The following is a 14,637-nucleotide window of genomic DNA, read 5'->3' as shown; positions in this document are numbered from 1 at the left end:
TGAGTTAAGCATGGGAAATTGTTGCTATACATAGGCCTGTCATATGTATGAAAGAACAACTCAAATTCATCATTATGTGTCTATTGAGCATGTGAGAAGTAGCATGTATGAAAGAACCACCCAATTCCGTGATTTGAGTCTTGTAACACATTGATTGAAATCCAGTATGTATAAAAGTCCACTTGTAACACATTCATTGCTAGAGAGTGACTTTTGAAGAAAAAATGGGTTTAATAAAGGAAAGTGTGTGGTTTATATTACATGGCAGAATGCTTATCAACATTATACATACCTGTGTGCTTTATTTTGTATTATCTTACTAGTGGTAATCTCATTCCAACGTTATTGTCTTTGTATATGATTCAAAAATTAAAATGAACCCTACAAAGTCCCTGAAATGCTAATCGTCATACTTTATACAGTTTAATCCATTCATTTGCACGTAAAACTTACCATATTGACCAGGTAATCTAACTTAAGGAATTAAAATGATACACAGGTTTTTCTCTCAAAATCACTTCCCATGGACTTGGGTGGGTTTTGTATTCATGTATTATTATTATTATTATTATTAATCAACACTTATATGGCGCTCTAACAAAGAGCACAGCGCCTAACAAAATATACAGGCAAAAATGAAGCAAGAAATAAATACAACCAACATTAATACAAATGTGTTTTAAGCAAACGCTTGAAAACAGGCACAGACACCGCCTCCCTCAACTGGATAGGCAACTCATTCCAGAGCCGTGGAGAGGCAACAGCAAACGAATGATCACCAGCTCTCTTATTTGATCGTGGAACCAAGAGCCTTGTTGTATCTGAAGAGGAGCGAAGTCTGGGCCTATTTTCGTGCGTTACCGTGTCGCTGAGCAAGGTAAGCAGGTCACACAAATATGGTGGAGCGACATTCATCAAACACTTATAGACATACAACAATATTTTAAACTGTATTCTATCCTTCACTTGAAGCCAATGCAAGGAGTTCAGGAGATCCGCAGAGCACCTGTCCCGTCCACAAGCAAAAACTAGCCTGGCCGCCTTATTCTGGACACGTTGTAGCCGTTTGAGGTCGGCCTCACGAGCACCAAACAAAAGAGAATTAGCATAGTCTATGCGGGACAGGACAAGTGCTCTAACGGCATGAAGACAGGCTTCCTGAGAAATAAAACGGCGTATGCGCCACAGATTGCGAATGCGGAAATTGATAGTTTTACACAGGGTACTAATATGGATGGACATGTTCATTACACCATCAAAGGTTACACCCAGGTTCTTAACAGAGATTGAAGGCTCAATTGTTTTACCATCAAGCTTCAGTTGGATATCAGGCACTAAATTTAACACTCTTGGGCCCGCAACAACAAAAAACTCTGTTTTTTCTTGGTTCAATTGCAGTTTGTTGCGCAACATCCACATATTAAGATCAGATATGCAATTGGTAATACGATCCATGGTCCGTTCACACTCCCCGGGGACTTTATGATCAAAAGCAGCATATAATTGGATGTCATCTGCATAGCAGTGAAAACTAATATTATGACTGCGAATTATATCCCCTATTGGTGAAATATACAATATAAAACCTTGAGGACCTATGATAGACCCTTGAGGCAGAGAATAAGTGAGGACGTGTTCATTGGATAAGGCATTCTTTATGGACACCCTGGTGGTACGGTTTTCAAAATAAGATCGAAACCAGGAAACAACGGAATCACACATTCCAAACCTATCTCTAAGCCTCTGAAGGAGAATGGGGTGGTCAACCGTATCGAAAGCGGCCGACATGTCAAGTAGCACCAACAGTACAGTCTTGCTGTCGTCAACGTACTGGAGAAGGTCGTTCTTCACCTTTAGCAGAGCAGTTTCCGTGCTATGAAACTTTTTGTAGGAAGACTGATTTCTTTCGCCCAGATCATTCCTGTCTATATGGCTACCTACTTGACATGACGCCGCTTTCTCGATGACCTTTGACAAGAACTTGATATTGGCCACGGGCCTGTAGTGCTTAAGAATGTTATGATCAAGGTTTGATTTCTTTAGAACAGGTGTTATTATAGATTGCTTAAGAGTGTCAGGGAATGTTCCAGAAAACAGAGAACTGTTAACAACCTTGGTTATTATAGGTAGTAAAATAGCCAAATTGTCCTTGACTAGCCAGGTGGGCAGTGTGTCCAAGGAGCAGGTCTTACTGGGGAACTTCATAACAATCTTCTCAACATCACCTGTTTCTAGAGATTCAAAGCCATGCATACATGTACAAATAACTTGATTAGGATCAGTGATGTTTCCCTGATCACCAAAATCAACATTAGCTCTGATTTTCTCAACCTTAGATATAAAAAATGATAGAAAGTCATCCGCCAGTTCTTTTTCAGATTTGGATTCCAAAGCAGGAAGAGCTTTTGTTGATTTATTCAGAAGTCCATTGATTGTTGCATACATATCCTTTGCGTTAGCGTTAGAAAATTTATCCGAAAAGTACTCAGTTTTAGCTGTGACGATTGATTTATTAACAAGTTCTTTCTGGGTCTGAAAAGCTTCATAATCTTCTTCCTTCCGACTTTTCCGCCATTTTCGTTCAAGTCTTCTGCGCTCACGCCTCTGGATATGGACATTCTCATTGTACCAAGGTAACTGCGGCCTAATGGTACGCTCTTTAGTAACGACTGGACACACTTCATCGAGGACAGATGACGTTATAGTCTCATAAGCCTCAGCCAAGACATTGGGGTCATCAGATTCATAGGGGAAATCAACCAAGCGATCTTTAAGTAGTTGATTGAACAAATCAGAGTCCAGTTTCCCATAAGGACGAGAACTTGTAACAATCTTCAACGGAGGTGGTTTGGCACACTTAACAATGCAAGTAATTATGTGGTGATCAGAGTAAAACTCAGGATGGACGTCGTGAACTTGAATAAGATCATCAGTTTCCCTTGTAATAAGTAAATCAAGGATATGATTCGACTTGTGGGTGGGTTTGTCAATAAATTGACGAAACCCAGTGGTTATTAAGCTATCATTAAACCTCTTTGTGTCCCACTTGTCAGGCCTATCCATATGTACGTTAAAATCACCGATAAGCACAAGCGATTCTGGAACAACACACAGTTCATCAAGAAACATTTCAATGTCATCCAAAAATTCAGATGTTTTAAGACCGTTAACTTTGGATGGTGGAGGATGATATATAACAATGAACTGGATTGAGTTTTTCAATGTGACAGCGTAATGTTCAAAATTCACAGAGTTGAAACCCGTGTGAGAAATGATCAGATTGAGTGTTTTTTTTGTACAAAACGCCAATCCCGCCTCCATCTCGGCCACCCCCTCTTGGGGAATTACAAAGAGTATACACTTTTGTAACATTTTGTCTATTGTAAGCCCATGATGACTGACGGCGAATAAGCCCTTTTCAAACACTTTAACGCGTTTATTTCTATACTTTACACAAAAAGCATAGTGGAGGATGTACGTTTAAACACTATGACATGGGATTCTCTTCAACACGTTAATATCACCAATATCAACATGTTAAAAGTGTTGACTATTTATTATTCATGTAAAGAATAGAAATTTCGTGTTTATATCGAAACTTCTACCGTCAAGTATAAACAACATTTCGATATTCACTGCTATTTGATGCAATAAAAACAGCAAGAAAAAAAAATCAATTTACATGTATGTTGCCATGGAGAGTTAATTTGATGTAATGTGGGTGTGTTTGGGTGCGTCTAGTTTCACTCTCAATCGTGGACTTTCATAAGAATTATACTCTTAATACGTGGACACAACCGTGAAATCTACGGTTGTAAGACCGTCCACTCCAGAAGGCACCAAACATTTCATTTAGACCATAATCCCATAAATACATGTAAAGAGTATGTTAAATAAGTTTGGTGATAGCACTCAACCCTGTCGTAAGCCTCTTCCAATCTTGAACGAATCTTGGTCTTCATATAAGCGGCTGGTCAGGTCCACAAGATGACTTAGGAAACCCATCTTTTTCATAATTGCCCACATCAAAAGCTTTACTGTAATCTATGAAGCACATGTAAAGAGGGAGTATAGGCCTACTTACCGTGTAATATCAGGATTAAAAGGGCATTTCGTGATCCACAGCATCATCCCCCCCCCCACACTCTTACAGGAGAAGTTAAGATTGCGCTGTTTACGAAACATTGCTTACGATTCCCTACAAGTCCCTACAAATTCCGCTACAAATTTACTCACTAAAACAGTTTTGCCATTTGCTGGCCATTTCGCTACAAAAACTTGAAATGCCCTGAGCCTATGGGCGTCTCTCTACCTTTTCTGACTTTCCTTGTTTATTTTTTACTTGATAATGTAATGCAATAACCTTGAATTTGGCGATGCAATTCCTGCAACTCGCCACGCCGAAACCCTGAATTACAAACTCACCAAAACTATACTCAACATTTTGGTTAACCATTTCCACTGATCATACCATTTACCAACCAATCCAAAGCTGGAACTTCGGCCAGAACTCTATACGTAACACAACCAAAAACATAAAAAAAAACCGGAAGTGACATGGATTATTATAAACGTAACACTTCTTCCGATTCAGCATATGTGTCTATTTATGCAACAGTCAAATCTAACTGCATGGACATGTGGGTCATCCCGTGAATCCTTATAAAGGGGTTTATACGTGACCAAAAAAAATGGACCACCCATAAAAATATAGGCCTTTAAGATATAAATTTTAAACAGCCGCTTATTATTCGCCATTGGAATACCTTCCAAATCATTATGTAGAACTATATTTTTAAAAGTATACTACTCTCCACTAATTAATAGAGGTTATCCGTGTTCTAAGCTGAATATCCTATCAGCGACTGCTATACCTTGTTTAGGGCTTCAAAATAGCCCGCCAAAGTCATGCAGGTAACTCCGAGGTCGTGCATTGAATTGGGTTGAATGAGGAATACTACGGAAATCAGCGCCTTTTGTTAGAAGTCACGTAGCATCGAACGTACGTGGAATCTATTCAAAATCCCGTCACAGGCGAGTGATTTTGAATAGATTCCACGTACGTTCGATACGTATACGTTTGGAAATCGCAATCTCTCTATACTATCATGTCGTTGGGGAACGAACCCATTGAAAGCCCATCTCAGTGTCATCTCAGTGTCTTTTGAGAATGAGAGACCTCTCTCTCACCCCCTTCTTCAATCTTTCTCCTTCTGTATTTACCCGCTGTCTCTCGCTCTTCCACTTTCTCCCCATCTAACTTCCTCTCTCTTTCTATCCCCCTCTCTCTCAATCTCTCTTCCCTCCCCCTCTCGTCCTCCCTCCCTCCTTCCCTTTCTCTTGGCCCAGTTTATCCCTCTCTCCCAAGGGTCTCCCACGACCACCATCTCCCCCCTCTCTCTCCCTAGTTTCTATTCCCCTGACCATGCGCAGTGTATTATAACATGCCTCTCGCGTTCCCTCTATCTCAGTTATAAAGTTTATCGCGGTTGTTAGGCTTCCGGAAGGGGGGGTCCAAGATAAACTATACAGCTGCATAAGTGTATATAACGTGACTGTTTTTAAAGGGCGAGTTTGCGGAAGGAGCGTGTCCTGTCCATTGTTTGGCCTACACTTTACTGTAAAGCGTCAAACAGAAAAGACGGTTCTTCTTAGCCTTCCTTAAAACAGGCAGAAAGAAGAAGAGTTTACTACCAAATTTCAGGTTCTTGGAAAACCGGAAAATCTAATCAAAATGGTATGTTTGAAATATTTCTTTTTTCAATTTCCGTGTAACGGTGTAATTAATGTATGAATTTGCTATTAAATATAATACAGAAACTTGACTAATTAGAACAGGGAAGTATTGCGATTAATTTTTATAACGTGATTTTTACATGTGCGCCTAGCAAAACACTAAAATGTTAAATAGGCCTATTTTACTATATTTAAATGGGGGAATGTGTGTTTTGGTTTTGGTCAAAACAATTTAATAGCATTTTAAAGATGGTTCTATAAAGAAGATCATTAAACGTTTTTAAAACTCCAGCAACATTTAAAAATCATTGGAAAATCAATTTTTGGCAAACATTTTTGCTAAATACCGTAAAATTCCGTCTACAAGCATATGCCTCTAAACGAGGTTTTTTTGACACAAGAGACAAGAGGCAGACACTCTCAACAAAGTTATTTGGAGTTTGAACAACTATATTACTGATAAAGGCGGCTGTACAAACATGTATATTTGTAAGACCAATCTATTGCAATGTTTTTGAGAAGGGTATTGGCCTTTCATATCTTTCGTTAAAAAAAAACCTCGGTTAGAGGCATATATGCTTCTAGACGGAATTCTACGGTATTTTGTCAACAAAATATTTTAATAAATCAATCGTTGTATTAAATTTCGAAAGCAACATTAGTTGACCTGAGTAGCCTACTATAATTTGGTCATAGACATTTAATATACAAGTATGAGTGTTGAAATTAATTTCTATAGTTTATATGGAATATTCATGAAATATCAAAATGAAATCAAAACGAAAGTTGATATGTCTATTTGAATAAAGTATTTTAATGTATATTGCATCATGTTTCAGTTTTGAGAAATATATGTATATACACATGTCCACAGTGGCGTAACCAGTGGGGGGCCGGGGGGGCAGCTTGCCCCCCGGACACAAAAAAACTGGGAAGAAGAGCAAAAAATTGGGTCGGGTCTGGTTACGCCCCTGCATGTCCAGCAGCAGAAAACGTTTTGCAGAAAATGTTTCTTGTCGGGTTATTTATGTCCTGGTGTATAAAGGGTGTAAAACACTTTTACGTTCAAACACAATTTTTAGTCTTGCTGCAAAACATAATTGTAACATATATAATTCAAACATTTTGCTAGGCAAATCCAATGAAATAAGTAAAATTACTACTTTAGCTTTCGCCGTCTGTGCTGACGGCTTGATCACAAGTGACTTGGTCCACTGCTTTTCCCGCGAAACGGCTTGTTGACATTTTTGTTGACTAAAGTAGTGAGTTAATTTGACTTATTTCATTGGATTTACCTAGCAAAATGTTTGAATTATTTATTCTACAATCCTACAAAAATGCACCTGTTTATTGTAACATATAACTTTTTATATAAGTTCCAATAACATTTGGACAAAATTTAAAAACGGTGTTCAAGTATTTTTCATACGAAATGTTTTAAAAACGTTTCATAATGATCTCCATATTATGTTTAGTTTCTAGCTCATCATGGCAGGCAAGTCTGATGGTAGACTATGCCATAGTCGGTTTTTGATAACTAAAAACATGCTATTAATCAAGATTCAGTTGAAATACTAGTATACAATTGTTATGAAAAAGTTTATATAATTATATTAGTGACAGTAAAAGTAAAGTATAGGCTTATATTATTGAATGCAACATATCATAATGTCATAATTATATTAGCACTTCAATACTGAACAATTCAGATTTTAGAATCTACCAGTTTATTAATCGCGAAAGCCCGAGTTAAAAATGTAAACCGCAATCTAAAGTCAGTAGTCCACTTGGGAAGCTAACAAACAGAGGGAGTACGGTGACTGAAAAGTCTATCAATTGTGCACAAATTAATTAAATCAAGAGTTTTAAGCTTTAAAGCAATATCCAGAGTATGCACAGTGGGCAAGTGGACTGCGGAGTAGTCTAGTCTGATGGCAAGTCAGTGATGGTGTTGAAAACGCGGCATCTGGGTCTACATGGTCTGGGTTGGTCTGACCCCGGGTCTGACGAACAAAATATTAAGCAAAAATTGAAAAAGAGAAAGAAAGAAACACATCACTATAATATAAAGGTGATATAAATTCTCTTCTGACGTGATAAAATAGATTATTTCGCTAATTAAATAGTTCCGGACTAATTAAAGGGGCATTTCGTGATTCAACATATAGGCCTACACTTTTAAAAGGGATAATGATTCAGTTTCATAGATAGGCCTACTCCACGAAAAAACAAACATATACTAATTCAAATTTCTATAGTTGATTCCGACATGGGCAAATCTCTGCACAAACAGTTTCTGGGAATATCAGAAAAGACAAAATTAATAGTGTGTCATAATCGTTGTATAGGGCCTACTTATCACTTCTTTTAACACGTTTAAGCTAAATGGAAGGTAAAGTTGCATTACAAAGTTTTGAATTAAATCAAATACTGCACTGGACCTTACATTTTTTTGCAAGTTGCTACGTTGCATCTGAAACCATCAGACTTCATCAGGCAACTGACCCGCTGGGTTGGTCATGTGACTCAGTCCTCCATTCTTATGGCTGCTCACTCTCTCCCAGATGGCTTCCTTGATGCCTCTCCTATATGCCACTGTTCGTCCTTATCGAGTATTACGATCACTGCGTCCTCGGTGTCAATATTATGACAGAGGGGCTGAGACACAACTTATCCCACGCATCGGACCGCCAAGAAGATCCCTAGCCGCCTCAAAGTATCACATGACTGGCTCAGCTGGTCAGTTGCTTGATGAAGTCTGATGGTATATCAGACGCAACGTAGTAAGTTGAAAAAAAAAAAAAAAAAAAAAAGCAAGTTCCAGTGGGCTATTTGATTTAATTCAAAACTTTGTGATTCTAACGATTGGATGACTGAGAATATTCATTATTTTGTAAAGTTTGATTACTGACTTACTTTGATTCTTACGTTTCGTTGACAACTTATGTCTTTTATTGACTTTTAAAATATGCTTAAACACCCCCCCCCAAAAAAAAACATGCGATTTTCAATGGGGTCACTAGTGTAGCAATATAAATTCTCTATAACCAAGAGAGATTCATTTCAATACTGTATGCCTATTTGTTTAGATAGTTCAAGTAATTTAGATCAAAAGCATTCTTATCTGTTATCCACCGGGTTTCCTGGTCGCGGAAATGGTAGGCCTATTCGGTTTTGTATACTTTTGTTTCAAAAGGAAAAGAGGTTTGCACTTTTGTACTATACGTGTCGTCGCCATGGTTACCAGGAAACATCCCCATCTACCAGGACGCGGTTCTTGAACCTGACATGCTGAATATGTTTTGTACACATTATAGAATGAACGTTTAGCATTTTAGTGCATTGGGTACTCATAAGCCAAAATATAAGATCGAGTTGATAATTAGTTAATCGTTGTTAATAGAGGATTTGAACCATGCCGAGACCATTTGGGCCCTTTGTGTGTAAGTTTCAGTATCATATTGGGCTATTCCAGAAAATAAGTGCACTTATAAGTCTGCTTTCTGAAAACCACCACTGGAATTCCAGTTGCCAATGTCACTTGAAAAATTAAAGCTTGGAAATCCAATTCAATGAGTGAAAAATCACGCAAATGTCCAAAATGAAGTCTCAAATTGAGGATTTCTGATTTTGTATTATTTTTCTGCCGGACTTTGGACGCTTGGATCATGTTTCCAACACTGAGTCACGACTGGACAAAAAGTCCGGAAATCCGAACTCCTCTATATTCTACATGTTATAGTATTTAATAAGACAATAGATTAAAAAAAAAAAGAAACCATAGACCTATACATTCAAAATTACGCGAAAATTTACATTTTCCGAGATAATGAATTTAAAACGAATCGGGGGTGTAAAGATATCCCCTTGTGAAAATATTTTGAGTGTGATTGTTCAATCAACTCTTTATAGCAGGACGCCACCCCTATTATGAGGATCTAACTTACTCGCGTTTTTGGTGTGGCCCAAAGGTATTATGACGTGTGATTATAAAAATAGAGGGCGTATTACTTTTTTCCCTAGAATGACTTTCAGGGCGCACTACACTAAATCCTATGGATTTTTTAAGGTATGTCATTTCACATGGTTGAAGGTATACGGGTATGTGTATTTTATGGAACGGTAATAATTATACTCCCCTAAAATATCACAAAAATGTAACATGATGGAAGTGTATTTTAGTTCTCAATAGCTTATTATATTATATATATTTTGTTCTTCCGCTCTTTTCTTTTTATAGCGTGAGGTCATTTCAGTCCATGTCGGTCAGGCCGGTGTTCAGATGGGCAACTCTTGCTGGGAGTTATACTGTCTTGAACACGGTATAGACCCCGACGGTATGATGCCTAATGATTCGACGCCAGGCCAATGCGTGGACGCTTTCAATACTTTCTTCAGTGAAACATCGTCTGGCAAGCACGTACCAAGGGCTGTTTTCGTCGACCTGGAACCGACCGTTATTGGTATGATATAATGATTTAGATGAAAACAACAAGAACAACAACAATAATAACAACAACAAAAGTAGCAGACCGTAACAACAACAGAGGCGGCGTCAGGGGTAATTGCCCTCAAACTTTCCCGGCTTTCCCCTCTCCTTTTAATATCGAAACCACTTTTTGGGGGATGCAAAATTGTCAAATTTCTTCCTTCCCCCACTTTGCTCTCCACCACCATTGAACCTCTCCACGAACCTATGATCTGGATATGATCCTTGATATTTCTTAAATACTTTTTTTTTATCATGATATAAAGTTAATCCTCCCGGGCATCTACACTTTACAGTAAAACAAAACATTAACCTTAATGGTATTTCAAATTACAAAGTGTTTAAAACATTCCGTTAATGGTCATTTATATGTTGCCAATTGCAGGTGAGATTCGCGTCGGTCCATACCGCCAGCTTTATCACCCTGAGCAGATGATTACTGGCAAGGAGGACGCTGCCAATAATTACGCACGCGGACATTACACTATCGGGCGTGAGCAAATTGATACCGTATTGGACAGGATTACGAGATTGGTAAGCCTCTATGCACATAATTATTGGTACATCCCCTAAACGATGGAAACCGGACGGCAACCGGATGGAACCGGCGGTCGAGTTCTGATTTCATCCCTAATGTGTAAGCAGACCATCAAAGATGACTTGTCATGCATGTTGTCTAATACCATTTTCGTCTATAGTCTAATTCCAAAAATGTCTTAAGTTCTAGACCCACATGGTCTATAATCAGTTTGGCTGTTGGTTGTAATTATGACATACCTGTCTTTGTTTAGGATATGCAGGGGTGCATATATGTAAATGATATCTTAATTCTTGTAATGGATACTCAAATTCCGAAAAAAAGTATTTACTGCACAACATAACCTTAATGTTTTTTGTTTATTCTTCGGAATTATAATTTACTATTCGTATTGTTTTCTTACACTTTTACAGGGCGAACAATGTTCGGGTCTTCAAGGCTTCCTCGTGTTCCATAGTTTCGGCGGCGGTACCGGCTCTGGATTTACGTCTCTGCTCATGGAACGCCTATCCGTTGATTTCGGCAAGAAATCCAAGCTCGAATTCGCCATCTACCCTGCTCCTCAGGTATCCACAGCCGTCGTGGAACCATACAACTCCGTGTTGACCACTCATACCACTCTCGAGCACACCGATTGTGCCTTTATGGTCGACAATGAAGCCATCTATGATATCTGTCGTCGGAATCTAGATATCGAGCGTCCAAGCTACACCAATCTCAACCGCATCATTGGCCAGGTGGTATCATCAATCACTGCATCGCTGCGATTCGACGGTGCCCTGAACGTAGATCTGACCGAATTCCAGACCAATTTGGTTCCGTATCCACGAATCCATTTTCCACTTGTCACATATTCGCCAATCATTTCGGCTGAGAAGGCTCATCATGAGCAGATGAGTGTTCAAGAAATCACCAACTCTTGTTTCGAGCCACAGAATCAGATGGTGAAGTGCGATCCTCGTACCGGTAAATACATGGCGTGTTGCCTGCTCTATCGCGGTGATGTCGTCCCTAAAGATGTCAATAGCTCCATCGCCGTCATCAAGACCAAGCGCTCTATCCAGTTCGTCGACTGGTGTCCAACTGGCTTCAAAGTAGGCATCAACTACCAACCACCAACTGTTGTTCCAGGTGGCGACATGGCTAAGGTCCAGCGCGCTGTCTGCATGTTAAGCAACACCACAGCAATATCTGATGCGTGGGCGCGATTGAATCATAAGTTTGATCTGATGTACGCCAAGCGTGCTTTCGTTCATTGGTATGTCGGTGAGGGTATGGAGGAGGGCGAGTTCTCTGAGGCTCGTGAAGATCTTGCTGCTTTGGAGAAGGATTACGAGGAGGTCGGGATTGATTCGTGTGAAGGAGAGGAATTTGATGAAGAAGGAGAAGCATTTTAGACACCGCAAATCTTACGACCTTTTTTGTATAACCGAGATCACTAAACACAAATTGAATAAAGGACCAAAATTAATAATGTAAAGGACAAGAGTTTACATAATCCATGATTACCGGTATGTATCGAAATCAATAATGAATAATATAGTAAAATGAACATTCATCTTTCGTTTGTTTACGTGTGACACCCGTTTTGACACCATTAAAGGCAAACTGTCTGGAGTACAGGTAATAAGGAGACATATTATACGCCACGTTAAAAAGCCCATCATTTGTATACATGCATAAAAACATAATGGTCCGTCTTACATGCGTCGGTTGATTTACCTAAAATGTAATACACAAGAGTTATACATGCAATTTAAAACACTAATGACTATAAATGTAGTTTATGTTTTAAAAAAAAAAAAAAAAAATAGTATAAGGCCAAGAAAAAAACCCTGTTTTATGGGCCCCACCGACCCAGATTTTGCGTTTTTTTGTGATATTTTAGGGCAGGGGCGTAGCAAGAGCCTCTAGGGCCCATGGACAAGGGGGCAGTGTGGGACCCTCACCTTTGTTCCATAACCATTAAGGTATAGGACATTTTTTTGTTTTTCCTATAGCCCCCAAATGAAATGTATTTAATTATGTTTGTACCCACTCAGGTAGCATTGTGTGTGAATTTTACATCCAAACTAAGTGCTATTTTTTTTTATGGGCATTTTAGTGTCTAAAATTGCCCAAAATGAGGGTTTTTCCAATATTGCCTTCCATTTCTAAACGTCACCCCCATAGACTTTACATGTAAAATAAAAAGGCTCATAAAAATTTAATAGCACCTAGTTCGGATGTAAAATTCACACAAAATGCTTTTTGAGTGATTACAAAGATAAATAAATACTTTTCATGCGGGGGCTATGTGGAAATATTTTTAAAAGTATTCCTTGTACAATGAAATTTCACAATAAAATGTCCATTGGAAACAAAGGTGCCCTGTTAACATTTCCTTTATCAGCCCTTATTTCATGTTCGATTTGTTCGAGCCCCTGAACCTTTGGGGCCCATGGACTTCGTCAACCCTGTCGCTTGCTACGCCCCTCTTAAGGTTATTTTAGCCTCCAGAAAAAAATTGATTGAGCGACCATCTACTTGAAAAGTCCATCCGCCCGTAAAACGGGTTTTTTTCGTCACCTAGGCTTAATTTTAGTTTATTGCAAGTGCTTGTTAAGGATACTACAAGAAACGTTAAGACGTATAAAAGACGTATACACTTGTTGTCTAAGATAAAGTTTTCTCAGCAATTAAATATCCCACGAGATCAATAATGTGTTCATGTTTGGGTTTTTTTTCAAACGTGTGCCCCCTAAAACACCACGCCGAGTGATTGTTTTCTCCTTTTTTTGTATTGTGCTATAAACCAATTAAAGAAATAATGTTGCCATTTATTAGAACCAAATGCAGTACCGATTAAATTTTAAAAGCCTGTTTTGGGCATGTTGGGGGATTATTTTGGAGAATTTTGGACGACAAAAAAACCCAAAAAAACTGTTTTGGTATCAGTATTATCGATATTTTGATTGTGGAATGATATTTTGACATCTAACTATACCTACATTATTTTTCAACTTTCTACCACTCGCTATCCCATTTCATTTTCACTCCAAATTGAAGGTACTACGGTATTGTTTAAAAAAAAAAAAAGGAAAAAAAAAAGAAGACATTTTTCGCCATTGGTTTGTCTGAAATTCCAGAGGCGACGAGCTTGTTTATCATAACAGCCTGTAATGACACTATATCCCAGCAAACACAAAACGTTTGCGACATCATTCGCAAAAAAGTTAAAAAAGTTTGACAGAAAACGTTTAAATGTTGGGTTATATAAAGAGTATATAAAGGGTACAAAACATTATTATAACATTCTAAAACTTTAACATTCTAACATTTTTGATAAATTACTGCAAATATTCTAACATAACGTTATTTAAGTATTCACAAAATATTTGGCCAAAAAATGATTGCAGAAAATCGATAACATTTAGAAAACATTTAAAAAGTATTTTTTGTAGTGTGTTTTCATACAAAACGTTTTAAAACGTTTTCATGACGTTTATATAACCCAACATTTAATGTTATTAAAACGTTTTTACCCCTACCAAACACCCAAAATATAACCTGTTTAAAACGTTTTAAAAACGTTTTGTGTTTGCTGGGCCCAGCAAACACAAAAACATTTTAAAAACGTTATAAATAAGTTAAATGTTGGCTTTTGGTTTAGGTAAAAACGTTTTAATAACATTAAAATGTCGGGTTATATAAAGGTCATGAAAACGTTTTAAAACGTTTTATATGAAAACACACTGCAATTATATTTTTTAAATGTTTTTAAAAATGTTATTGTAAACTATTTTCGCAAACGTTTTTTGCCAAATATTTTGTCAACACTTCAATAACATTATGTTAAAATATTTGCACTCAGCGAACACAGAAATGTTCTTAA

The 14,637-nt window shown here is 37.9% G+C and overlaps 1 protein-coding gene across 1 annotated transcript; it reads left to right on the top strand.

The window, feature by feature from the left end:
- Positions 1-5,578: 5,578 nt before the first annotated feature.
- LOC140141348 (tubulin alpha chain-like) lies at positions 5,579-13,465 on the top strand. Its single transcript, XM_072163183.1, has 4 exons — positions 5,579-5,737; positions 9,977-10,199; positions 10,611-10,759; positions 11,177-13,465. The coding sequence occupies exons 1-4, from the start codon at positions 5,735-5,737 to the stop codon at positions 12,158-12,160; spliced, it is 1,359 nt and encodes a 452-aa protein (XP_072019284.1). The 5' UTR covers positions 5,579-5,734; the 3' UTR covers positions 12,161-13,465.
- Positions 13,466-14,637: the final 1,172 nt, after the last annotated feature.

The sequence above is a fragment of the Amphiura filiformis genome, chromosome 19 (assembly GCF_039555335.1).
Source record: "Amphiura filiformis chromosome 19, Afil_fr2py, whole genome shotgun sequence".
NCBI lineage: Eukaryota > Metazoa > Echinodermata > Ophiuroidea > Amphilepidida > Amphiuridae > Amphiura > Amphiura filiformis.
The sequence above is the reverse complement of the archived record's forward strand: the minus strand, read 5'-3'. Positions and strand labels throughout refer to the sequence as shown.

Excerpts from the sequence above, each read along its gene's own strand:
- LOC140141348 (XM_072163183.1), top strand. Across the intron at positions 10,200-10,610 it reads CCTGGAACCGACCGTTATTG|GTGAGATTCGCGTCGGTCCA; the intron begins GTATGATATAAT and ends TGCCAATTGCAG. Across the intron at positions 10,760-11,176 it reads TGGACAGGATTACGAGATTG|GGCGAACAATGTTCGGGTCT; the intron begins GTAAGCCTCTAT and ends ACACTTTTACAG.